We start from the raw sequence: 26,691 nt of genomic DNA on the forward strand, positions 1-26,691 counted from the left end.
GTAGAACAGCCCTGCATGGTGACTGGCCGGGTCACGCTGCCCCCAGGGCAGGAGGGAGGCCAGCCACCCATTCTGGACGAGATGGGCCTGACCCTTGTACACCATGTACCCTATGAATTCCAGGCGGCCATGGGCAGTGATGTGACAGAGGAAGATGGGTACCTGGGTGGAAGCCATCTCTATCTTCTGTCTCCTATTGGCAGAATTGTCTAGGTGCTCAACTGAATCATCCCACCACTGACATCAGAGATGGAGTCAAATTGTTTAGCTGATATCCATACTGCCAAAGTGGCCAAAGGGGCTTACGTGAGAAGTCAACAGGGATATTTCTTTTTTTAAAGAACACCATTTATTTATTTTTTTGTTTAGTCTGGGTCTTAATTGCGTGCATGGGTCTTCATCATGCGTGCATGCTAAGTCGCTTCAGTCATATCTGACTCTGTGCTACGTTATGGGCCACAGCCCGCCAGGCTCCTCTGTCCATGGGATTCTCCAGGCAGGAATACTGGAGTGGGTTGCCATGCCCTCTTCCAGGGGATCTTCCTGACCCAGGGGTCTAATTTGCATCTCTCACATCTCTCATGTCTCCTGAATTGGCAGGTGGGTTCTTTACCACTAGCGCCACCTGAGAAGCCCTAATTGCAGCATGCAGTATCATTTTTTTAGTTGTGACATGTGGGATCTGGTTCTCTGACTAGGAATTGAACCCAGGCCCCCTGCATTGGGAGCACAGATTCTTAACCACTGTCCCACCAGGGCAGCCCCCACCTGGGCTATTTCTTACTTACCTCTTCCTCTTTACTTACTTGTCCTCATTCTATGAAAGGAAGGGTAAGCAGAGTCTTTACCCTTCTACATAGGGGACATTTCTTCTTCTGTGTTCCGAATTAATCCTGCGTTCTCTTAAGCTTCTTAAATTTCTCTTGTGCTCTTGGGGTTCGGATAGGAAGAAGAAGCTATAACAGCCAGGCCTTTCATCCTTTTCTTCCACTGAGGCAGCCCGCGTCACCGCCCCTGAAGTGGCAGGGTGCATCTCCAGAAGGGAGGTCAGGGAATTTGGCTTCAGCTCTTTCTTTTCTTGCACTGTGGATAGTTCCTTATAACCCGGCTGGCATCAGGACTTTGCAGACACAGGAAGGAAGAGATGTGTTCTTTAATGATGGAAAAATATTAGAGCACAATGCCCTCAAAATAGAACGTGTGCACCTCGCCTTTATTTTGGGGACTTTTATTGTTGTAACCATCTCTCCTGGGAAATGCTGTGGGAGGCTTTTCCCCTTTGGTGAAGCAGAATAATTGTGTAACCTGAGGTGTCCCCGAGAGAGCTGAAGGGATGATGTCAACACACAGGTTTTAGAAACATGACTTCATATTTTTTAATGTCAATCACTGCTCAAGTAACATCCCTTGTCTCTAAAGTCCAATTTCTGTAAAATGAAGATAATCATATATGTGGCTGCCCACCCCACCAGGCTGCTATGAGGATCTAATGATATAATGGATAAGATTATGTCTGCAGACTATAAAATGCCCCCAGTGTAAATTGTCATTTTCATCAGCAATCAGAAGACCTGCTTCTTTTGGGTTGGTGCCATTCCACATTTCATCTTTTATGAAGCAAGCATTAGCCTTATTTTTGAAATTTGTGCTTCTGCGCTGACACGGATCAGGCCTGCAAAATGTTCAGTGTCCGTACCTAAGAAAGAAGTTTGTTGAGATCACCCGCTTTCTCATCACCCTGTAACGTGGTCAGGGCAGGTGTCATGATGAACAGGATAAAAGAGAGCGTTTGGTTCTCAGACAGAGTTTTCATCATCTTTCTCATCCTAGGAGACCCCTGGGAATCCTGCCAGAGTTTCTTTTCGTGTTGGTTGCCTGGCACTGGTGTTGTATCCAATGTCACCTTCATCTGTTTTTTTTTTTTTTTTAAACTGAAAATCATCAATGAGAAAAATGCCTTCAATTTCATGGTGTCCTACTTTCGCCTTCATTAACATCCCCTTATTTGAACCATTATTGCAGCTCCGTCAGTGGGACCAATAATGTGGGACCAATCACTTGATGTTAGTGATTCTCAAGAGAGAATCTCCTATTTGAAGCAGATTAGGAAGAATAAAAAAACGGCCAGTGCCTGTGGGCTGCCAGTGACCCGTGTCCAGGCCCCTCTGCAAAGGTCGTGGCTCCCACTCCTGTGACTATGGTTTATGAGAGTTTGTGTGTGCACGCTTAGTCACTCAGTCGTGTCTGACTCTTGGTGACCCCATGGGTTGCAGTCCGCCAGGCTCCTGTGTCCACGGGATTCTCCAGGCAAGAGTACTGGAGTAGGTTGCCATTTCCTGTTCCCAGACCAGGGATTGAACCTGCGTCTCCTGCACTGCATGTGGATTCTTTTACTGCTGAGCCACCTGGAAGCCCCTTATGACTGTTCACTTTTGACCACAAAGTGCTGAGATGGAACGCATGTTTTATCAGGAAAAGGGAGGAAGCCTTCCCAAAGGGTCCACGTCCAGTGGGCACTGGTTCTGACCCCTGTGCCAGGTTTGGTTTTAGACCAAGGGGGGAAAAGCCTTGTCACAGCAGCTGTGTGCACATGTGTGCAGGGATGTGTTTACCGAGGGGTTGGGGAACTCCCTACCACTCAGCTGCCTCTCTGGATTGGCTCAGATTTCATTTCCATTTGCCAGAGGGACATCTGCACGTTTTTCTGCCCAGTCATATCTAATGTGCATCAGTTCAGCCCTAACCCTCTGTTGAGGTTAACCACCCCCACCTCCAGGCATCCCCTAGGGGTTAGAGCTGAGGATACACAATAGTCTAAATGGAATATTGAAGATCCCCATCTGTCTGGCAGGCCCGATCAATAATTGTGAGCCTTCCTTCCCAATTCTGTACAAGAGCCACGTCACCACCTGGGTTTAAGACGGGCGTGAGATGCAGGTTTCTAAGGGTTACTGAGTCCAAACACCCAGCTGTCACAGTGTTCAGCCTGGACAAGGATTAAGCTCTTAATTGTGCTATTTTGTTACTAAAGGGTTCTTTGAAATCTCCCTCACCCCTTTCCCTCATGCAAAATATCCCAGGGTCCTGAAACTGTAGGTGCCCTTCTGACAACTTCTATTTCACTTACTGAATGACTTTTCTGGAAAGAGCTTTTGTTCTGGCAGTCAAACCTAGGCCCTGTGATTCTGTGAGTCTTGTATGTCTTCTGCCAACTTACAAGACTGAACAATGAGACAAGTTTGTGCTTGCTTGACATGGTACTTAAGGGAAGCAGGCAGGTCTAAGACACCAACTCTGGCCCCATGAAATACCTAGCCTGGCCCCATGAAATACTTGGCCTGTATTGGGACAGCCACTCCTGGGAGCTGGCTGTCTAAAAACTTTTGGCAGAAGCCACCAACCCTGTAACAGGCAAGCAAGGAAACACAGTTGAAAAGCTGGGTTACCTGATGCACATCTCAGGTCTGAGCAGGGACATCCCCAGGGCCTAAAATGCAGCTAAAATATAGGCTGCATCTGGTCAGCCTTGGTCACCTCTTCACCACCGACAAAGCCGACTTCAGTGAAAGTCACCATCTCAAGTTTCAGATTGCACGGTAGGCAGGACCTGTCTACCTACTTGTCAGTGTGGTCTGAACCTCAGCCTTTCCCTTTGCCTCAACCTGGATGAAGGAATTTGGGATGCTCAGCTGGGGAAGAGTGAGGCATGTCCAAATGACTTCCGGAAGGATGGCTGAGTAATTTGGAGATTCAGTTTGGGAGTAGTAGGTGTCAGGTCTTTTAAGCTAGTATTACTCTAATGATGAAGGTGAAAGAGGAGAGTGAAAAAACTGGCTTAAAATTCAACATTCAGAAACTAAGATCATGGCATCTGGTCCCATCACTTCATGGCAAATAGAAGGGGAAAAAAGGGAAACGGTGGCAGATTTTATTTTCTTGGGTTCCAAAATCACTGTGGATGGTGACTAAGCCATGAAATTAAAAGACTATGACCAACCTAGACAGCATACTAAAAAGCAGAGAAATTGCCAACAAAGGTCTCTCTAGTCAAAGCTATGGTTTTTCCAGTAGTCATGTATAGATGTGAGAGTTGGTCCATAAAGAAAGCTGAGCACTGAAAAATTGATGCTTTTGAACTGTGGTGTTGGAGAAGACTCTAGAGAGTCCCGTGGACTGCAAGGAGATCCAACCAGTCCATCCTAAAGGAAATCAGTCCTGAATATTCATTGGAAGGACTGATGCTGAAGCTGAAACTCCAACACTTTGACCACCTGATGTGAAGAACTGACTCATTGGAAAAGACCATGATGCTGGGAAAGATTGAAGGTGGGAGAAGGGGATGACAGAGGATGAGATGGTTGGATGACATCACCAACTCGATGGACATGAGTTTGAGTAAGCTCTGGGAGTTGGTAATGGACAGGGAAGCCTGGCGTGCTGCAGTTCATGGGGTTGCAAATAGTTGGACATGACTGAGTGGCTGAAGAATCCAAAACCGGATGTGGGGTTTTCATGCATTGCTCCTACCAACTTGGCATGCCGCTTGGCACACCGCCCAACAGTCAGCAGCCTCTTCCTGAACCAGTCCATTTTCCACATTACTGCTGGGTAGCTTTCTAAACACAAACACATGTGCGTGCAGCTTCACAGACTTCTAATGCGCTCCACTGCCCATCAGCTAGATCCTGCCCATGGTACACAGGCCTCTCCTGGTCTGACCCCTTTTCCCAGCCCTGCCCTGGCCAGGCTCTTTCACAGATCCCGCTCAAGGTTCACTAAACTTTCTGTGTTGCAATCACAGCGCCCTTGGCACCTTTGTACAAGTTAGCCCTTCCGTCTGGGTCAGACATCCAGAGAACTGATTCTATAAGGACCAGCTCATATGCAGAGCCCCAGATCGCTGGGCCTTTCCCTCAGCACTTTGTTCCCATCTCCCAGTCTTAGAGGCCATGTCCACCCCTCCTTATAAATGAGGAGGCAGAGACTATATTCTAGTCAACTTTGTGCCTGATAGCACTTGGCCCTGTGGGTGGGATTCAAGTAAAACAATTGGAAATAACTTAGCAAAAGGTGACCAGACCACTGAGGGGTGTAAACTGAGGTCCAACCACAGCTTTTCACACTCAAACTGACCCAAAACACTTGAAAAAAATGATTTCAGAAGGTCAACAGTAAAATACTACAGCTGAAGACTTATTTAAATAACTGTTTTAAAAATACTCCACAAGGGGTAAAAAACCTGATCTAGGCATTTCAAAATGCTACCCTGCAAAATAAAAACCAAGTCCTGTACTGCAATATACCTCCAACCATGTCTTCTGGCTTATAAGAGATAGATGCTAACAAGGAGTAAAATCTGGCACCCTCTACCTTATTAATATGTAAAAAGGCTGAAGTCACATCTGTGCAAAGATCTATTTTTAGTGGACCTTACATACTAAAATCCTAGCCTTGATCTCTTAAACTATCAAGCCTACCATAAATGTTTGATGATGAACAAGCCCATAAAAAGAAAATGCATAAAATGAATCGAGGGAGTCAACGTGTGCTCTGCCTTTTAATTACTGGTGGCTTCTGCTCCAATCCTGCTCCGGGCTGGGTGCAGGCAGAGAAAACACATCAATAATTTGGGGAGCAGGGTGTGGGTACTGCAAACAAATGGGCCTAACTACATTGTGATTTATGCTTTGGAAGCCAAATAGAGATGGAAAGAGAAGCATCCAAGCCCAAAAGGGGAGGGGCGAGAAAGGAGGAAATTACGAGATAAACAAAAGCATTCAGGACACAAAAGAGAATGCAGAACAGTCTTGTTTTATTACTTTTAAGTAATAAAGAGCCTTTTCCTTGCCTTTTTGTCTTTTTTCCCTTTTTTTCTCTTCTTTTTTTTACTTTTTTACAACATACATTAAGTCATGAATCAGATGTTAGGGGATGTGGAGATGGAAGGAAAATTGGTGACATCACAATATTTTTACAACTTTACAACAAATATAAATCTGAGTTGGTTGCATCTACCAGTGTCTAGCAAGGGTGGAGAGCAAAGGCACACTCAGGTTTAGGGACCCTCCCCCCACACGCTGTGGGGAACAAAAGAAAACGGGAAAAATACTTCAATGCAGAAGACCACCTCAATACCTGTGGGCATTTTAGGGTTAACACCATGAGTGATGGGTTGTGGGAGGCAGGGAGGGGTGGAGGCAGACACGGGTCTCTGTAACACAGCTGAGGCATTGATGCCCGCACATGGGGACCAGAGAGAGCAGGTGGGTGCTGCACCTCATTTCTGGTGGGAGTGAAGCTTGGGGAAGAAGGCAGCAGGGTGATTATACCCATCATCTTCCTAAGTTCCCCATTTCTAAGGAAAATAGACGGAAAGAGACAATATCTCTCTTTGCAGCGAAGTTTCATGGTTTCAGGGCACAGAGTTCACAGGGTGTGAATATGGATTCCATTAACAAAAGCATAACAACACAAGAACAACAAAAACCTATCCCCAACAAGAGCAAAACTGAAGGGGTGTCTGGAATAAGAAGGTAGTGCATGAGTTCTGGCTGCACACCCGGGTCTCATTCTGATTATGGAGGTACCACTCTTCACTAGCCAATTCAAAGTTATCCCTGATCGTCTTTTTCAGAAGTTTCCTTTTTAAGACAAAACTAAACCCAGAGATTGAACTGGAAATGAAAACGAGACAAAGAGGCCACCAGGTATACTGTTTAGCGGTTTAAAAAAACAATAACAACCAACAACAATGCTCCCAGTTTACAGTATGTTGACAGTTCTTTGCAATAGAGTAAGTAAACAAAAGTCCCTTGTGTGTGCTTGAGCTAATGAAAACCAAGGGGAAAAACACACACCCCACCCCCTCCCCCTACAAACAACAGCCACAACAGGATAGTGAAATAAAAAAAAATTAAAAACCTTTTGCCCCAGTCAACGTTTTCGCAGCATCCATTGTGGTTGGCCTTGTACTTGGAGTTACTCATTAATCACAGCAGGGACCAGCCTGCCTGCATCTATTTCCATGTTATTTCTTTGTGTGCATTGCACGTGTGTGCCTAGCACATGGCTTGGAGACTTCCCCCAGGTGCCTGCCCAACCTTACACAGCGTGTTCTCCTGGCAGTGGACACAGCAGAAATGGGGACTGGGACATTAGTCCCTTTTCTGCTGGCTAATGAGGACATCATCATGTTGAAATGATCTGAGAATACAAGGGAAGCAGGGAGCTCTGGAGGAAGAAAGGGGATTTGCCACCCACAACACTGGGATCCGTGCTTGGCAGAATGGCCAAAGGGTGGTTGGGGTTGGCACCACTAGATGGAAGTGTGAATCGGGCTGTGGTACCACCCGGCTCCCCTATAATCATCACTACTGCATCCTCCTTCCCTCAGCTGGAGGCTAAGCTTCCAGAGGACTGCAGTGGGGGTGGGAGGAGGGAGGATCAAATAAATATCTGCATTTATTTCAAAAGAGGGACAAGATTATCATAATGACAGTTTACAAGTGTATACAACTCAGGGTGTAAGGCACAAATTTACATGTGGAAAACAGGCTATTCACAGATGTAACCCCACGAAAAACCTGTGTGATCAAACCATTAATTTATGCAAGGTAGCAGCCAGCATATTAATTAGTTCACACCATTGGTAGATTTTGTTTGCTGTCTCACATGCAAGGTGAAATGAGATGGTGTTTCACAAGCTGGTGCCTTCACAGAAAGTAGGAACCCCTGACAAAGCTATGTTGGCAGCAATGCGACACAAAGTGCCATTCTCAGAGTTCCTCTCCTGGTTGCTTTAGAAGTTAGGATCTGGAAGGACTTTTAAACAAATTATTCTTTTGCATGTTATAGGCCAGGGACCTGACCAGAAAATTAAGCTGGTAGATTTAAATAAATATTCCCCTCTTAAGTGTTTTTTCTTTAGCTAGAGATCAGACAGTCCAAACACAAAGCTCAGAATTCCAGCTCCGACTTATTTACTCTGTGAATTTATTGTAAAAATAAAGAAACTCAATTATTCCAGTTAATGGATTTCACGTTAAATAGTTTTAACTATCAAGGGGGCTTTCTGAAGAGCTGTTCAGAGGATGTGGTATGTGGAAGAGTCCTTTCCTTAAGGAAAAAAAAATGTGAACAATAAATAAAGAGTTACTTGCGTTAACGGTCACGTTATTTCATTAAAAGAGAGGAGCAGAAATCTATGACATAGTTGCCCAGCATGGCATTCATCTGTTATAACAGAAAGCTGTAACTGGTGGGCATTTCACAGTATCTGCGCATAGTAAACTTCTGCCATTGTTAAAGTCTGAGTTAGAATTATCAATGAATTCTTTTTTTTTTTGTCTTTTTAATTCTCATTTTTAAAAAATGTGTTTTGCAGGTAGGAGCGCTGGCCCAGTGGGGCAGCGCCCCGTGCAGTCATGGACACGATGTTGCCGTTGCTATCCACGTGTGTGTGTGTGTGTGTGTGTGTGTGTGTGTGTGTGTGTGCGCGCGCGTCCACCCGCGCGAACGCACGCAGGCGTGCAGACGCACACGGTAGGCGTGGGTGGAGGGGTGGGTATGTGTGCTTTTGGCTCATGTTTGTGATGCTGATTGAAGTCTTTCGGGAGTCCAACCTGTTGCAGGGCGTCGGGGAAGAGTGAAGGAAGAAAAATGGAGGTGAGTCCTTCGTCACGAACCTTCACCGAACCGCACGGCCCAATTGTCGACAGTCCCTTCCCCCCACTGCGTCCCAGGGAGGGACTCAGAGTCCCGGGCGCCGCCGCGGCCGTCTTGGTCGGGTGGGTACTCAGCCATGGAGAACCTTGCCGAGCTGAGCGGGCGGGCGCCTCGCCTTTTCCTGCTGGTTCGACACCTGCCCCCTCCCCACCCCGGGGATTATGTACACGCGTCGTTGGGCTTCATGGATGTGGAAAGAGGGGCAAAGGAGGGTTTGGGGGGCACGTCCGGCTTTAGCGAGGGCGTGCGCTTCAGCCCCGCCCGGGTCAGTGAGTTGTAAGCGCTGTTGAGGCTGGGCTGCCTCGACACAGTCACGGCCTGGCCTGAGGGCTGCGGCGAGCTGTGCGCCTGGATGGAGTCCACCCTCTGTGGGGCAGGGGGCGGGTTGTCTCCCCGGCCAAAGCTCTGGTTCCTGGAGAGGTGGGAGGAATTGGAGGAGTTAGTATTGTTTCTTTTGAGGGTGGCGGCCTGATGGCTTCTGGTGAGCGAGTTCGTGGGGTAGCTCCTCTTATAGTCCAGCCCGTAGGACGAGGAGGGGCGCATCTCCAGCCGCTTGCTCAGGCTGTTCTGCGACAGGGAGGCTCCGGGAGGGCCCAGAGAGGCCTCCCGCTGGGGGACTTTGGGGGGCAGGCTGTCCAGGTTCTCCACCAGGTTCACCCCATGGTTTGGACTCTTGCTGCTGAGATGTTCCTTGATGGTCTTATACTCCAGGGTGGCCGCCTGGTCCTCCAGCGCCATCTGCGCCACCTCGCTCATTTTGGGCTGGTCCACGTACTCGTGCTGGTAGCCCTGCCTCGTGGTGGGCAGCACGACCACGCTGGGGATGTGGCTGGGGGAGGCCCGCAGGGGCAGGTCAGTGGGGATCACTGGGGAGCCCATGGGGGGCATGTCCTTGGTGCAGGCGTTGATGAGGTTCTGATTCCGTTCCCACTCGCGGCTGCCGCGGCTGGGCTTGCGTTTCTGCTGCAGCGTCGGCGTGGACTCCGGGGTGGGCAGGGCGGCCAGGTCCAGGTGGTGCTGATCGGCCTTGATGAGCATCTTGGCGGTGTTGCTGGGAGTGGCGAGCTTGCCGTTGTGCATGAGTGGTGTGAGGATGGCCTCCGGCTTGGGGTCTTTGGACTGGGTGTCCCCGAAGAGGCCGCTGAGCTTGGTGACGCTGCTCATGGAGCCGCGGCGCGAGTGGGTGAGCTCCTTCTCCTTGCGCTGCACGGAGGACACGTCTTTGCGCCGGTGATCGCAGATGCAGTAGACGATGATGCCCGAGAACACGGCCCCCATGACAAAAGCCAGAATGACCGCGATGGCCAGGAGGGTGACAGGAACGAGCTGGTCGTGGCCTTTGAGATAGCTCTCCCGAATCACTCCTGCAAAAGACATCGCATATGGTGTGAAGAAATGAGAGCAGACCCCAAGGCTTAATTTTGTTTGGCATTCACCCTGTTAATTAATAACAGTAATAAGTGACAATGGCACCTCTGCAGAACTTGTCTTTGAGGCTCCCTCTTGCCAAACATTAACTCATTAATCCTCCCCGCCCCACCCCCCAGGATGTAAAGAGACTTCCCTTATTGTCTTCTTTGTGTTTTGAAAAGGTGCATTCCCCTCTTTTCAAGTATGGGCTCTAAGTTGGTCCAGTCCTTGGAATATGGCGGTTTTTTCCTTTCCAAAATCTAATCCTTTTTCCCTTTTCATCTTTTTTTCAATCTTCCCCATCATAAAAGTGCCAGTGAGGTATTTTGAGTCAGGGGAAATAGGCAATACTTTTATGCATGTTAAATGAACAAATGGCACACTGCTCCAGGCTTCCAGGGAGTTTGCTGATGACTTACTTCCTGGTGGGCCCCATGGCCTCTGTCTGGAGAACAGTTAGGTTAGCATTTCAAGCAACAGGGGAAAAGACAGTGGGTATCATTTATAATGAAAGAGAGTAGCTAAAGCCCATAGATAACAAATGTTTATGCTGATTTTGCATCACTTCTCCCCAAACAAAGAACCCATGTAAAAAAACTCAATTTTAGGTAAATATGCTGAATATTTGAATGAAGCTCTTCCTCTACTTGAGCTGAAAGACTATTTCAAAGTAGAGACCATTTGGGGTCCTGTAGAGTGGGTTTGAGAAGTGTCAGGTCTCATTATTACAGCTAGAGTTTGCTATCACGGTGAGATTCTTCAGCAGAGCTAATCTCTTCAATTTAATAAAAATTATGTGACTCTGCCTGTCAATAATCTTACACTACATTAACCAAGATGCTGTGTTTCTGAAGAAAGTGGCTTTCCCTGTTCCTGCTTAATCAGCCACCAAGCTGAGAGACTCTAATCAAATGCAAACACTGAAGCTTTTATTTTTTAATGCCAAGTGAGAATACACATCACAATTGTCAGATCTTAAGTGCTTGATGCAGTAGCTGAAAAAATAAAATCTCAAATACCTCGATTCCTGCCTCTGGAGAGTGAAAGAACATGAATACATTAGAGACTCTAACATGGGCTGAGGAAATGTAAACATTGTTCCTATTATGGAAATGATAGTAAGACAGAAAATGTACCTTCTCTGGTCTCAGGAGACACATTTTTCATCAACTAAATCAACTCTTTCTGGAATATGTTTAATGTATTTTACTGGCAGATATCAGTAGTACAGAATGAGAATAAAATGAAATAAAAATCTCTACCCTTTCCCCAACCCACAACACACAACCCTTACACTTCTGTTGAAATGCTTTGTGTGTGACACCTGAGACCCTGAGGAAATGCAGCTTTGTCATGGGGTTTTTCTGTTACAATATTTTGATTGGTGAAGCGATGGTTTTAAAACTCAGAAAACTTAGCCTGGAGAAGAAAGCATTCTCTTTCTCTTTGTGTACTGTCCTCATCCCCTCAATCGTGACATCACAGTTGGTTGCTGTGGAAATGACTGTCCTGTGACAAAGGATTGCAACTGCAGGTGGGGAATAAATATTATAGAAACACCAAGTATCTCTTGAGAAACAAAGATCCTGTGATTAAACAAATGCCCTTGGTGTTGAGGGGTAAGGGGGGAAACTTACCCAGGGAAAATACGATCAGACACTGACTAATTTCCAAATATGACACTTGTCAAATATTTCACGATTTATCTTCATGAACTTTTAAAGGGTAGAAACTGAGAGGCAAAAAACCAGCAGGAAATTCAGCTAAAACTCACACCTTTTTAGGCTGTGGAGCTCCCCAAACAGTGGGGTGTCTTGCATCCAAATATGTTGTAATACCAAGTAACTGCGCTAATGAGAATTTCTTCCTTAAATTTGCATTTCCTTGTTATAGCAACCAATTTTCTTTCAACTTTGGTTTTGCATGGTGTTCTACTAAACATCATTTTTAACCACCTACATATGATGGCACAGAAATGTACACCTGTGAATAAAATGGGCTTAATTTCACTTATTGACTTGGTGATGTCAGTGGGGAGTAACACAGGCTAGGCCCCCCTCAATACAGATATTAGGTAGATTGTTTCATAGCAGTGGGCATTTCTTGGGTCCCTTCTGGCAACTGTATTTATGGGGGCTCCCCAATAAATTCATACTTGTGATAGGTAGTGATCTACAATTGACTGTCAATTTACGGTTTAAATTACCATCTAAGTTTAAGAGGATCATAGAAGAAGGCTAGAGCAATCCATTTGTTTCATTTATTGTTTAATTGGGAGAACTGCAAAATTTTAAAGTATATACATTGCTTCTTAACTTTGCTTTTAGCTCCCAAATAGTCTTTCATGTCTGAAGGTCCTTAACTATCCGAGTCTCTTGGACCCCATTTGCTCTTTCACTGGGAAAGACTCTTTTAGTGCATTACATTTGAGTTCAGGTTTTTGGTTGTTTAACAAATCAGGCAGGGTCTGACCTTTGAGAAAAATAGTCTCAGACAGCTTTCTTTGGCTCATTTTGTTATGTAAATAGTGTCTTTAAAAACCTTTCTGCATTTCTTGGGCTTTGAGATAGCTACCTTGAAACAGGTGGCTTCCCTCCTCTGCTTGTGCAAAATCAGAAACCCCATGTCCAAAGTTAGAAACAGATCAGAGATTAACTTGAAAGCAAAGTCAAGAAGATAAGACGTGAAAAGTTATTTTTGGAAGATGCCTTCCAAACTTAAAGCTTTCTGATTATATCATAAGAAAAGGGCAAAGCAGCATCTGTGGAAATGATGAAATCAGCTTTGTACAGATGGTCATTGTGAAGACTTGAACACACCAGACCTGTCAGTCAGGCTGAGGGTAGTGTAACACTAGAGATCTTCAAAGGCCTGGAGTTGTAGGCTCCCACTTACTGCTGGGTGACCATTAAGCAAATGACAATGTCTCTGGGCCTCAGTTTTTTCCATCTGTAATGTGGGGTAAACACCCTTAATTTTAATGCCTTATTGCGTAGTTATAAGAATCAGTTGAAATAATGATTAAGAAAGAGCTTAAGTACAGCAGTTTGCTGGACACATCTAAAGATCAGAGGAAGCCACCAAAGAGAGATGGGGGGGTTAGTGGCTCACGGAGGGCTTCAGAGTGACAGTCACAGCTTTGCCATTAGATTCCATTTGCTATGGGTCTCCCAGAGGAGGGGCAGATGTGTTCTTCCCAGCTCCAATCCTTGGGCTTTGCAAATGTTGCCAAAAGGTTGATATGTTGAGGCAACATCAGGGAACATGTACCTCTGTTTCAGGATTGCCTGTAGGCCCTGAATTTTGAAATAAGTGAAACAACAACAGTGGGAAATGTTCAGCAAAACACAGTGATTATGTTACTAGTTGGGCTTCCCAGGTGGCACTAGTGGTAAAGAACCTTCCTGCCAGTGCAGGAGATGTAAACAGATGCAGGTTTGATCCCTGGGTTGAGAAGATCCCCTGGAGGAGGGCTTGGCAATCACTCCAGTATTCTTGCCTAGAGAATCCCTTGGACAGAAGAGCCTGGTGGGCTATAGTCCATGGGGTTGCAAAGAGTCTGACATTACCGAAATGACTTAGGACTCATACATATTACTAGACTCCTGCTGCTGCTGCTGCTGCTAAGTCTCTTCAGTCATGTCCGACTCTGTGCGACCCCATAGACGGCAGCCCACCAGGCTCCCCCATCCCTGGGATTCTCCAGGCAAGAACACTGGAGTGGGTTGCCATTTCCTTCTCCAATGCATGAAAGTGTAAAGTTAAAGTGAAGTCGCTCAGTCATGTCCGACTCTTAGTGACCCCATGGACTGCAGCCCACCAGGCTCCTCCATCCATGGGATTTTTCAGGCAAGAGTACTGGAGTGGGGTGCCATTGCCTTCTCCGAGTTAGACTCCTAGTGGGGTAATAATCCTATAATCAGCTCCTTGAGGGTAGGGTACATATTTTATATGTGTTTATAATCCTCACCATCCCCAGGGCTCTTGGTCGAGCACTTACTGAGTAATTATTAAATAAACGGGTTTGCAACACATTTAGAGACAGTTTTTAAATAGACTTCTAAACTTGGTGGGTCATCTTTGAAGTGACTTGCTTCTGAAATCACAGAATATCCCCATATAACAATATAATCATACTAACAACCACTAGATGAAAGAAATCTATAAAGGTGCTCGATATGTATTCAAAATAATAATAGGATAAACTATTTTTAAAGTAAAAAGATATTTGTTCTGGGATAATTCCAAAAGAGAGGATGAAGGTAAATGGGTTATTTGTAACAACTGAGTGCTCCAGCGAAATCAGCTAATACAAAACCAATGCGTCTTTGCAAAGGGCTCAGGGTTAGGGTTGAAGGAACATCATTGCTTCAGGAGTGGCACTGAAACCCTAGGCAAGTAGAAGGGCCTTTGTAGGGTGATGCCTTTTCCACCCTGGGCTGTTGGAATACCTTCCTCTACCAACCCCTGGGCCTTCTGCTCTCGCCAGTTGAAAATGGGGCATTAGTAATGAAAACAGTATCTGAGAAACCCTTTGCATTGATTCATTAACCACCAGCTATTTCTCACCAGTCATGAGGTGCTAAATGGTTATTCTTTCCACCTTCCTATTGCAGGAAGCTAGACACACAATGGCTCAAAGATTTCTCTGAAATCATGCCTTAAATTGGCAGAACTGAGAAAGAATAGAATCTCCACTTTTTTTTTTCTTAGCTGAGAGAGTTTTCAGAGGCTGCTGGAAGGAGGTCTCAGAGGGGCAGTGTGAAGCTCTTTAGAGGCTGAAAAGATTATGAACAACCCCACCCTCCAGGCCCTACAATATGTAATTCACAATAAGAGCAGTTATAAATGGCAAAATAAGAGGAAACCCAACACAGTTCTGATTTTTCCTATGATGACGATGTCCATGCACTTTGAAATGTCAAACATCAAGTTCCTTATTTAAATAATGGTTTTTGGTAGCTCGAAGATTCTCTACCATTGCCTCTAGTCTGCACAGGATGCCCAGCGCCAGGCTTGGGAACAACATGCCTCAGAAAAGATACTCTCCTAACTCAGGGCTGGATTGCGATTTTGTTGGCGCCTTGACTGTCCTCTCCTGGACTAACAAGGTTTTGACCAAACGCACCTTGCGGCTGCCTTCAGCAAACAATTACTGAGCATGGATGAAAGTCCCTTGGTGGGCTTTGGGGAGACAAAGATGAAGGAGGCACAAAGTCTGTGATCCAGTATGGGAGAAGGTAGGTGTGTGCATATGAACTACATCCAAAGCCCAGAAGCATCGTGAGATGATTGCTTCTACCTAATACGGATGGGCAAAGGCTTTATATAGGAGCTGGCATTTGAGCTAAGTCTTCAAGTGCATGGGATGTCAACCCAAGTGGAGAGAGCAACAAGAACCAAGGCATGGAGGGGAGGAAAGAGAAGGCTGTGTTCAGTGATGGCCAGTGGCCCAGGTGCCTTCTAGCCTCTTAGCTCTAGGCACCACCTCTCTGCTGCATTCTCATTGCTTCTGGGCTTTCACACAGGCTGCTCCCTCTGCCCAGAAAACCCCTGCTCACCTCCCAGCCTTCCGACCTCCTCCAGGTCTCAGCTGACCTGAAGAAACTGTCTCCAGTTCCCTCAAGCCAGTTTAGCTCTTCCTTCTGTTAAGGGTTCCCGGACCTCTGCACCTCTCTCCCCTAAAGTCATCACTCTTATGATGCTCTGTTTGTTTTTTACACCTAAATTGCTCCAGACAGATCCAGGAAGGAGAGATTTTCTGCTCCGCTGCACCCCCAGGCATACAGGTGCTCAGTAAATAGCTGTTAAATAAATAGTAAATGAATGCATGCCTGAATGAGTACTTGGAGGGGAAGATAGGAGTGAGAGCTGAACCCCATTTGGAAGCAGGCTGTGAAAAGCCTTGAAAGTCTAAAAAAGATGTTTAGAAGACATGTCCATTTGGAAGGAAAATTACTGATTAATTTACCTGTGATTTCAAGGGTCTTCTTGCCTGAGAAAACTGACTTTCAGCTTATTCTGTTCCACACTGAATCCATTATTGAGAAACTACAGGCTTCAAAGAGTCAGTACCTTTGCATCAAAAGCACAGCCAGCCTACTTGAATTTATTATCACTGTTATTAAAATAAGACTCTGTCTTCAACTATACTTATCCCCTGCACCATACAGACATGGCTGGGAGATGTTACCTGTCCTATCAAAGAAATGAAGCCAAACAAAGAGAAATAAATTTACTCTATTGCACCTGTTAAACTAAGTACCAAAGGAAAAGCCTTACCCATCCCCACTCCAGTTACCCTGCTAAGTACATGAGACCTTCTACTATCAGAACCTTGAAATGGTTAAGTGCACACTTTCCCCTCTCACCCCTGTTCACTGGACTGCCTGTTTCGGAGCTGCTGTGATATGATGGATGTGTCTGTCTCCATAGTGAAGTGATTAATAGGCATCTGTGTGAAGCGGACCCGGTGACCACAAAGACAACAAAGCCTCTCTGTGTCCTTTAGAGAAATATGCAAAGGCAAAAAGGAGGATGGACATTTCCTCCACCACTGAGCCAGAGCGGGGTTCGTGTTGGGCCTGAGAGCTAAGAAAGATGGCAAAATACCAAGAAAAGCTCCGGAGTGGGATCCCCTAAAAATAGACTCTTGCTTCTGCTTTATAGTAAGACAAGCCTGTAATTTCCTTGAAATCCTCATAACAACTTGGGTGAATGGAATCCAACAACCCAATTTTTCTTGTTTGAAAATCTTAAGTGCACCAAAATGCCAGCCTCAGAGTCCTGCAAGGCAGCATGAATGAATGAACGAGTCACGGGCCAAGCATCGCGGCCGCTAACCACAGAGGACCCGCTGTAATCCCTGCAAAGAGAGAAAAAAACAAATAGGGGAAAAACCTAACTGCAGATAATTTATTCTCAGAGCCACACCCCGGCCCATGGAGATGACCACACGGAAAGTGCAGGGGGAGCTCTCTGTGGTTATCTCAGCAGGAAGCAGCCTTCTCCTAGTCTTACACGGCATAATGCGAACCAGATGGCTTAGGAATAAACGGAACCGCCAGCAGCCATGGAAGTGGGCTCAGAGTTTACAACTCAGACTTTCCCTTTTTTTTATTTTCAAATCGTGTTTTTCCCCCCTGGCAGGCCAAAGATTAGGTACTGGAAGAGGCCATGGTCTGTCTTCCAGAGGTATCAAGTTAATGATTGGCCACGCCACAGTAGAGACAGCTTCCTGGCTGTTTAATATCCTCCGTTCAGAGGCTATTTTAAAACTCCCATATTGAAATGATGCTGCCTGTGGTCGTCTGCGGATGAATCCACTTCCAGTCCTATCACCTCTGAAACTGATGCATTATTTGTTGTGGGGATGCCATCGCAGGAGGAAAAGGGAGGATGAGCATAAAGCTTCATTTTCCCCTCCGTGCCAGTGGGAGTGCTTGGTTGGTTCCTCCTCCTCGGCCCCACTATTTTAGACTCGGCCCTGCCCCTGGGAGGACTGCACCCAGAGCGGAGATGAGGTCTAGAATGGGGGTCATGATCAGATCATTTTTAAAAGCCATGCTTTGGAATGTTGACCTGTGGTTCCATGTGCTGAGACTCTCACTGTCTTTGTAAAGGTAATGACTATTTCAGATGGGCCAAGTTTTAAGCAGAATTTGCATGGTTTACTTTCCTTCTATTTGAGGTTTTCTTTCTTGGAAGACTAGAAACCCAACATCTAAAGTTTTGGAAACCAGACAAAGCATTTCTGTTTTCCAGCTTCCCGGTTCCATCTTCCTTTGCTCTCTTAAGAGACAGCAAAGCTACAAAATAAGGAAGTAGATTGTCTTATAAAATTGTGGAATTTGGGTCATTCTTTGGAATTTTTTGCAGCACTCTGATTTTTTTTCTCTGCAATGCAAAGATAAAACAAATTTGAGGAAACAGGTTTGTTTAAATACTCTTAAACTTACTGTTAAGGAGACAGGTTTGTTTGAATACTCTTAAAACTTAAACTTACTGGGAATATAGTTCGTGGAATCTGGGTTATAGATGATTTTGGGTATTATTGGTTAAGAATGTAAATCTTGAGATCATAAAGACCTGGGTATCAGTCTTGAATCTATAACTAACTAGTTGTGTTCCTGGGCAAGTCACTCAATCTCTCTAAGCCCCAGTAGTATTGACTCTGAGATGGGTGTTGTGGATGGATTAAATAGATTGAATAAACGAATTCATGTAAAGCATTTAGCACTGTGCAGGACATATTTAATGCTCAATTAATAATGTAAGGTGAGTGTTTCCAACTGACAAGTTACCTGCTTTCTGTGTGGTCCCAGATAAACTGTTTTGATGCAACACTTTGTTTGGGTTCAAGGGTGTTAACCAAGAATGGAGAAATAAGGATTTAAAAATATAACAGAATCTTGGAGAGAGACCTTAAATAAGATAGCCCATACAATTTGAAAAGTGTCCTAAATTAGGGTGACTCCGTATTAGTAACTTGTTGAAATACAAATCCTTGGGTCCTACTAGAACTTTTGAATCAGAATCTCTGGAGATTGGGTTCAGAAATCTGTGTTTTAACAAGGCCTCCAGATGATTCATACATGCGCTAAAGCTTGAGAGGCACTGCCCTAAATGATAGGAATAATATTCCAGAGAACAACATCAAAGTGTTTCACTTTGAAATCCAACCCCAGACAGCACTGAGGCAATGTGTAGCCAGACTTGCTAAATTATTTGTAAAATAAAAAAAATAATAATGCAATCTTCCTTGATGTTCACGAAAGTATGAATCTTTAGTGGGTCTTGTGTATGACATTTTCTTGCAGTTGCCATATTCTGACAAAGAATACAAAATTGATATGATTTTATTGGCAAGAACAATACATCCCTAACACTTCCCCTTGGTTCCTGACAAAAGCTTGACGTATGGCCTAAAACGCTGTACCACCACTTCTGTAACAGAATCAACCCCTTCTGCTAGAGCCAGAAGCTGCAGGCAAAATGTCCACTGTCTCTTTATTTGCCCCACCATAAAGTCACAGGAATTTCTCATGCTCCCCATCTCTGTCCCAGGGGCCTTCAGTGAGTGGATGGTACTAGAGAGCCCAGCCAGGACTGGGTCTTGGGGACAGAGGAAAGAGAAGCTTGGTAGGAGCTCACTACCAAATAGTTGCATAGAGCATCCTCCCTTAAAGCTTGCATCCCATGTCACCTTGAAATCTCCTCCACTCAAACAATGCACAGCCATCAAGGGACATCTGGTTCAGGGGATCTTTCCCCTTACCTCGCCACGATCAGACAAGGCAATAAAAACCCCAGGAAGATTCTTTTCCTTTCTTTTCTGGATAGAAGTAGGGGACCTGAGCTCATGTTCTGTTCCTCAAATGAAGGTGCTGCTTTACAACGTGCACTCAGCAGAGCTTAGTGCTTACCCATCTGCTGAGGTGAACTGAATCTGCAAACCCATAGAATTATATAAGACATTTTAAGTTACATTAAATTTCTGCTGTGTGCTTTTAAATCATGGAGTGCAAGACCCGTCAGCACTTAGGGTATATTTATCACCTTAACAAATGTCAGATGATTGTGTCCAGTGTTATCTATTATTTATGAATAACAAGAGGCTGTAGGGCTGGAAATGACAGGCTCTAATATGTCCAAAAGGTTAGGCGTAACGCAGTGTGCTGCCCTGTAAATTTCTTGACATCATTTTCTCTCCTAATGAGCGCTGTCTGTGGTGATTGTAGTGAACTTCCATTATCTCTATACAGTTCCTAATGGCTGCGCCTGCCTTCAGTGAAGAAATCTAATTGCAGATACATATTTGAAAAAGAGTGCATCTTTTTTAAAAACACAAATTTTAAAAATAATTGCAGTGGGAAATTCCTATTGTCACATTAAAAAGGAATCTCTTTACAAAGATAACACCCAACTATAGACTTACAAGAGCTTAAGAAATACTAATTAAGGATGACAAACCTTCATACAACCCGTAATTAGCTTTCTGACACCTATGAAGAGCCCGTGTTCTCTGTACCCAATATATGTGAATTTACCCAGCTGTGTTTCAGTGGTTGACTCTAGAGTCTTTCTGTGACTGAAGTGCTGGGAGACTGGTGTGTGATGGGGTTCTTGTGGGTCTGCTCAGGCCTGCAGCACAATCACATGCTTGGCAGGACTTCACCTATTATGACTTGCATAGCCTGTGTCTCCCTGCAACCACCGAGTGGATACAGCGCTTCCATCCTCTTTCCTTCTATAGCAATGGCATGAATTATGTATTCTGAGCAACTCTTGCAGCTTTTGAGGCCATTCTCATGTATAATGTCAAGAAAAGAGAGGCTATCCTCAAGAAATTTTCCTGTTTCCACCATTTTGCCCTTGCTAGACTACTTTGTCTGTGGAGCAGTGAGGTTTGCAAAGTCAAACCTGTATATAACAAGCATTTTTTTTTTTAAACTCCAAGAAACGAGGCTATCAGAAAGAGGTCTGAGACAAAGCTAGTATTATTTTCCCATTAGTATACGTGCTCCAAAATACACACTGACTCTTCCCAATTTGATTGTGCGGACAAAACAAATTTTAGCTGAGCACAGTGCAGTTGAGCCAATTAAAGAGCACATTTTTAACTACACCAGATGTTCAGTTAATATGATCATGCCTAACCTAGTCCCTGTAGTCCTTGAAAGTTCCATTAAGCTGTCAGAAAACTTTGTCATTTGTGTGTGTTTTTGTGCAAAAGATAGGAGAGAAAGGGGGAAAAAGATTGAAGGAAAAGGGTGGGGCAAAATGAATTCATGTCAAGGGTGATGTGGCTTAAAAAAGTAGCTACAGATTAAAGTAAGTAGCACTTTTAGAGGTGAACTGATTTTTTTTTAACACCCCAAGATTTAAGTTGCTGATTTTAAAATAAAAAATTAAAGTCTCTCTAATCATAATTTGAGTCCCTTTTTTTTTTTTTAGAAAATGATGTTAAGTGAAGATAAAAGGTTTAATTGGTATTTCTAGAAAAGAAAATTCAAATATTGGTGTGCACTTTCAGGCAGGCAGGGAGATGAAACAGCTTTCTACATGGCTGACATTTAACTTCTTTTCCTTCTACCCTTTCCACAATAATCTCATCAAGACCCCAGATAAATTTAGCAAGTTGTCAAGAGGATACAAAATTAATTAGATCAAATCTACATCTCTGCCTGTGCGGCTGAAAGAACAATTACAGCTGACCACGTGGGTATCCCGCTGCTCCACCCCCAAACACCCATGCTCACAGGGAACCTTCCAGGTCATCCAGTAGAGAGCCCAATGCCTGGCTGGCTCACAACAGATCATTTTCCTTGGTGCTTCAAAGAAATGTCAGAGACTACCAATAGATTCCTTTTCTGGCAGGTGACAAAGAAATACTAATTTAGTAAAAGTTAGCATTGGCAGGTGGGTTCTTTACCACTAGTGCCACCTGGGAAGCCCCAAATGGTGGCACCCTGAATTATATTATCATTTCTTTCTCAGTCTCCCCCTGCCCTCCCCCCTCCTCCATTTCAAAATCTGTTCTGGATGAAGTCTGGCGTGTGCCCTGCACCCCAGTGTTTTACCCACTGACAGAGAAGGCGGAGTCTGGGGCTCAGCTTTACCAGCATAGAGGTCTTAGTTTGGCATGAAACAGCTGTAGAAAATGCCAGTGATATACAGAAAAACACTATAGATTCAAAACTGATGCAAAATTCTATTTTCCAAACATATTGTGTATGTGTAATTAACAATCTATAGGACTGAATAATCAGTTTATTATTTATCTATCATCTGTCAGTCTCTTTGATCTCTGTATTTCCCTCCCTCCCACCCACTGCCTACAGGTAAAGCCAAAACCCCTGAGCATGACTTTTAAGGTTGCAGACTAGCATTTCAATCTCAGTTCCCTTTCTGACCCTTTATGTGCTTCTCTGAACTCTCAGCCTTTGCTATGCCCCACGGCTAGCCAGGAGGCCACCTGTGGGTACCCCCTGCTAACCTGCAGGCTCCTTGCGTATAGCCTCCGTGAATCAGATCAGCCTGTACTATACAACTCAGCAGAAGGCTCCCATGTAGCACACATGTTTGCTGAATGTTTTGAATGCATGAAGAAAGAAATGAAGGAAAGTTGCTGTTTTCCCTTTCTTTGATACTAGGGTTTATGGTTTAGTCGCTAAGAGTCGCTGACTCTTGTGGCTCCATGGACTGTAGCCCGCCAGGCTCCTCTGTCCATGGATTCTCCAGGCAAGAATACTGGAGTGGGTAGCCATTTCCTTCTCCAGGAGATTTTCCCGATCCAGGAATTGAACCTGGGTTTCCTGCATTGCAGGCAGGTTCTTTACCAACTGAGCTAGGGTTAATGTTACTAAAGTGTAGTTAAATTACTACATCTTTGGGGTCTCCCAGGTGGCTCAGAGGTAAAGAATCTGCCTGCCAGTGCAAGACCTGCAAGGGCCTTGGGTTCAGTCCCTGGGTTGGAAAAATCCCCTGAAGGAGGAAATGGCAACCCACTCCAGTATTCTTGCCTGGAGAATCCTATGGACAGAGGGTTGCAAAAAGTCGCTCACGACTGAGTGACTGAAATGCATGCCTTTCTTTGCGACTAGGGTTAGTGTCACCATTATTACATTTTCTGTTAAATAAACTGAAATTTACTATTATTTTCTAGTGCTTTCTGGATTCTAGTTCATCTCCTTCAAAGTCATGGAAATGAGAAATGAAAAAAAAAGGCATCCAAATAATTATAGAAAAAAAAAACCCATATAGTTACATAATAGTTGATAAAAAACCTGAGGTTAAATTAAAATTAGAAACAGTGGTTTTAATCTTGCCTTTGTTTAGGAACAATTTGATTTCTGAGCCTTCTTCACTTAAAAGTGACACTTGGAAGCTTACTTTTAGTGATAACTTTTTCAATTACCCTAATATCCAAACACATATACAACTTTTGGAATTAGATATAATGAAAATATTTTTTCCCAGAATGAAGTTGCTACTTTAATTGCTCTTATGTAGGTTACTATAAATTTCCTAAGAGTTAAAGGGCAGATGTAGACTACAGATTAAATCTTATATACTTACTGAATAAATTATCAGCAGCCTCTTCAATAGAATTGCCAAGGTCGCAAATCAATATGCAGAACTCTTGGTTAAATTTCAACTTCAGATAAGTAATAATGTTTTAGTGTAAGCATGTCCCATGAAACAGGTGGGGCACACTTATACTAAGAAATTATTCATGGTTTGTCTGAAATTCACATTTAACTGGGTACTCTGTATTTAATGTAGCAACCCTACTCTTCCACCCTCAGCTGATGTACATCTATTGGTTACCCATGACTATTCTTCAGACTCACTCTAAACTTTTGGAGATTAAAATAGTTTAACAGAGCATAATAACAATGATAATAAATCTTTAAGGGGCAGGTATAGCACAATTTACAAATTTAAAACTATACGAATGGACTGCATTTCATGAATTGTATTTTTCTTTATCAGCAACGACGTAGATGCCAAATTTCTTATGAATTTTGAAGGATACCTTTCCTCTCCCTCTCAAAACCCAGAAATAAGTGAAGTCTTACTCAAAAGCCTTGTGGGGAAGACAGCCACCGGTCCTCCATCTCCCTGGCCCTCACCAGGCACCCTCCCACCTGGCTGAGTTAGCTGTTGATTGTTAAGAGGAAGTTGCAGCCCTTTGTCTCCCCACTGGCAGCCCCCTCCCCATCAAACAGAACCCCTCTCAACCCCTTTTGCTTCCAAGACTGTCCTGTTCTATCACATTTAAAAATGGCTGTGATACTATAGGTTTTATTAATAAAAACTATGAAAATTACTGTCGAGCTTTTTTTTTTTTAAATAAAGCTCAGAGTGTTCAAAAAGAGCCCAACTTTGCCAGCATTTCCACAACAATTTTAAATATGAGCTCTGTACCAAAGACACCTCCCTTCCTTCATCCTCCCTGGCAAGTGGTGTATGACTGCTGGTACTGAGGGGGACGACTAAAGAAAAGGGGCTGTTAAACTGTTTCCAAGTCCTCTGTCCTTGATGTGTTCAGCCAAGTTGTCTTCAGTTGTCTAATATCTTTTTCTAAATCTGCTGTGCACCATTTTGCCTTGTGAACAAGGATAATAGTGGTCGTAAAGACTTTCTGGTGCATTTTTGTGTCTGTGTGTGCTTCATCTGTCTGGCGGTTTGATATTTCTTGGACAGGAACTCTGTCTATCTCTAGTTTAGCCTCTAACTCCTTATTGGCATCCAATACTGTGCAGTGGAGCAATAAATTTTGCTTGATGACTCCTCAGAAAACATTTTTGTTATGTTAATGTTACTGAAGAAATGGCAGAAAAAAATGCAGTCCAAGTTTACGAGTCAGGAAAAGATGCTTATTTTTCTGCCTTTATTACCTTCCTCAGCAATAATTTTCTGTGTATATATGATCACCTGCATATGACTTGCCAAGAGATCTCTTTCCCCATTGGGAGAAATGAGATGTTTTAAAACCTTCATCCATTAGATTTTAAGCATTGTTGTTCAGTCACTAAGTCATGTCTGACTCTTTGCCACCCCATGGACTCCTCTGTCCTCCACTGTGTCCTGGAGTTTCCTCAGATTCTTGTCCATTGAGTTGGCTATCCTATCTAACCATCTCATCCTCTGCTGCCCCCTTCTCCTTTTGCCTTCAGTCTTTCCCAGCATCAGGGTCTTTTCCAATGAGTTGGCTCTTTACATCAGGTGGCCAAAGTATTGGAGCCTCAGCTTTAGCATCAGGCCTTCCAATGAATATTCTGTGTTGATTTCCTTTAGGACTGACTGGTTCAATTTCCTTGCTGTCCAAGGGACTCTCAAGGGTCTACTTGGCACTTAGCCTTCTTTATGATCCAACTCTCACATCTGTACATTACATGATTACCTGAAAACCATAGCTTTGACTATATGCACCTTTGTTGGCATTTTAAGCATTACAGATTGTTAAATGCAGAAGCAATTGGGCTAGACTCTGTTACCAAATATGCTCTCTGAAAAGGGGTTTCTTAGTCTGTTCATGAGGAAACTCTGACTCTGGGGTTTGGGGCTCACAGTAGGTAAAGTTTGAAAGAGAGAAAAGGGAAAGAAAAGGTCAAGTAAAGGTTATTGCCAGGCCAACGGGATGCGCTGTAGCACAAGAGTCCTTACAGATCTTGGAAAAGTGGAAGTGCTGGAGGTCAACTGTCCCTGGGCCGCAATTAGGGAAGTAACGAGCTGTTGTCTATACTTGGATGCTCACTGCTGGTCTGGAAAGCATCTCGCCAGATGCTTAACAAGCCTAGGATGACTAATTTCTTTTTAGTCTAAATCCATCGTGCTCTCGATTCCTACTTGACCAAACTTCTCATCTCTAATCACAAAGCTCTGTAGTTGGAAGAGAAATCAGAAGAGCGCTAGATTGTATAATTGAAGCGGCCAGAGTCCAGCCAGTAGAAGGTAGCACCCTCATTCAATCTCGTTCTTCCAAACGCCAGAAGCACAGTTTTGGTGGTAATTTAATCCTCACTGTACTCTGTTAATTGCTCCAGGCCAGAGTTACCCACAGTTTGCTGCTGCTGCTGCTAAGTCGCTTTGGTCATGTCCGACTCTGTGCGACCCCATCCCTGGGAGTTTCTAGGCAAGAGGACTGGAGTGGCTTGCCATTGCCTTCTCCGACCCACAGTTTAGTCATCAGCTAATAGTGCTGCAAATCAAGGAGTCTCACCTACAGTGTTATTTACTTTTAGTATTCCTGTGTCCCTCTACTTCCTACATCAGCATTTACTTAGTATTTTATTTAAATTGCCTTTAAAATGTGTTTCAGGTGGAAAGTTTATATCATTAAAAAAGTGTCACTTTTCATAACTAGAAGGTAACCACAGAAATAAAATTGCATGCTCAGTCGCTAAGTTGTGTCTGACTCTTTTTGACCCCATGACTATAGCTCACCAGGCTCTTCCATCCATGGGATTCTCCAGGCAAGAATACTGGAGTGGGTTGCCATGTCCGACTCCAGGGGATCTCCCTGACCTAAGATTGAACTTGAGTTTCCTGTGTCTCCTGCCTTGGCAGGTGGATTCTTTACCACCTACCAGGATTCTAACCTGGGAAGCCCCCAAATCAAATTAACTGAAAGTAAAACAGAGTTAGTTCCAGCTAGCTTCAGCTGCATGGCAAAGCCATCTAAAGCCTGTTCTTTCTTCTCAAAAGGATAGTAGTGAGTTTCTGGAGTTGTTAAAGCACCAAACAGACTTTTGTGTTGACATAAATAAGAAGATGGAAGGAGAAATGACAAAGGCATTAACTTTCCACCATATGATTCGGTATTGAAGGCCATGATGTCTCTGAGTCATTTAAATCATCTTTTGCAAGATGTGACCTGTCCTCCTTGGAGGCGATGGTGTACTTGAGGAATAAAGAATTGGCTGTAAAGAGGATTGTTGATAAACTCTATGATTTATGCAGTTCCATTCAGGATTGTTAGAGAGTGTGGACAGTATACTCAGCATCCTTTATAGACCTTCTGAATCTTACTGGAATATTATTTCCCAG

General features: G+C 44.2%; 1 protein-coding gene across 3 annotated transcripts in view; it reads right to left on the reverse strand.

The window, feature by feature from the left end:
* Positions 1-5,792: 5,792 nt before the first annotated feature.
* SEMA6A (semaphorin 6A) overlaps positions 5,793-26,691 on the reverse strand; it is a 131,274-nt gene continuing 110,375 nt past the window's right edge. For all 3 annotated transcript variants that reach the window (XM_006078741.4, XM_006078739.4, XM_006078740.4), the window contains one exon: positions 5,793-10,088. In XM_006078741.4, the coding sequence (XP_006078803.3) occupies positions 8,884-10,088 (1,205 nt within the window). In that variant the 3' untranslated portion in view covers positions 5,793-8,883. The remainder of the gene's footprint in view (positions 10,089-26,691) is intronic.

This window comes from Bubalus bubalis, chromosome 9, assembly GCF_019923935.1.
Source record: "Bubalus bubalis isolate 160015118507 breed Murrah chromosome 9, NDDB_SH_1, whole genome shotgun sequence".
NCBI classification, from domain to species: domain Eukaryota; kingdom Metazoa; phylum Chordata; class Mammalia; order Artiodactyla; family Bovidae; genus Bubalus; species Bubalus bubalis.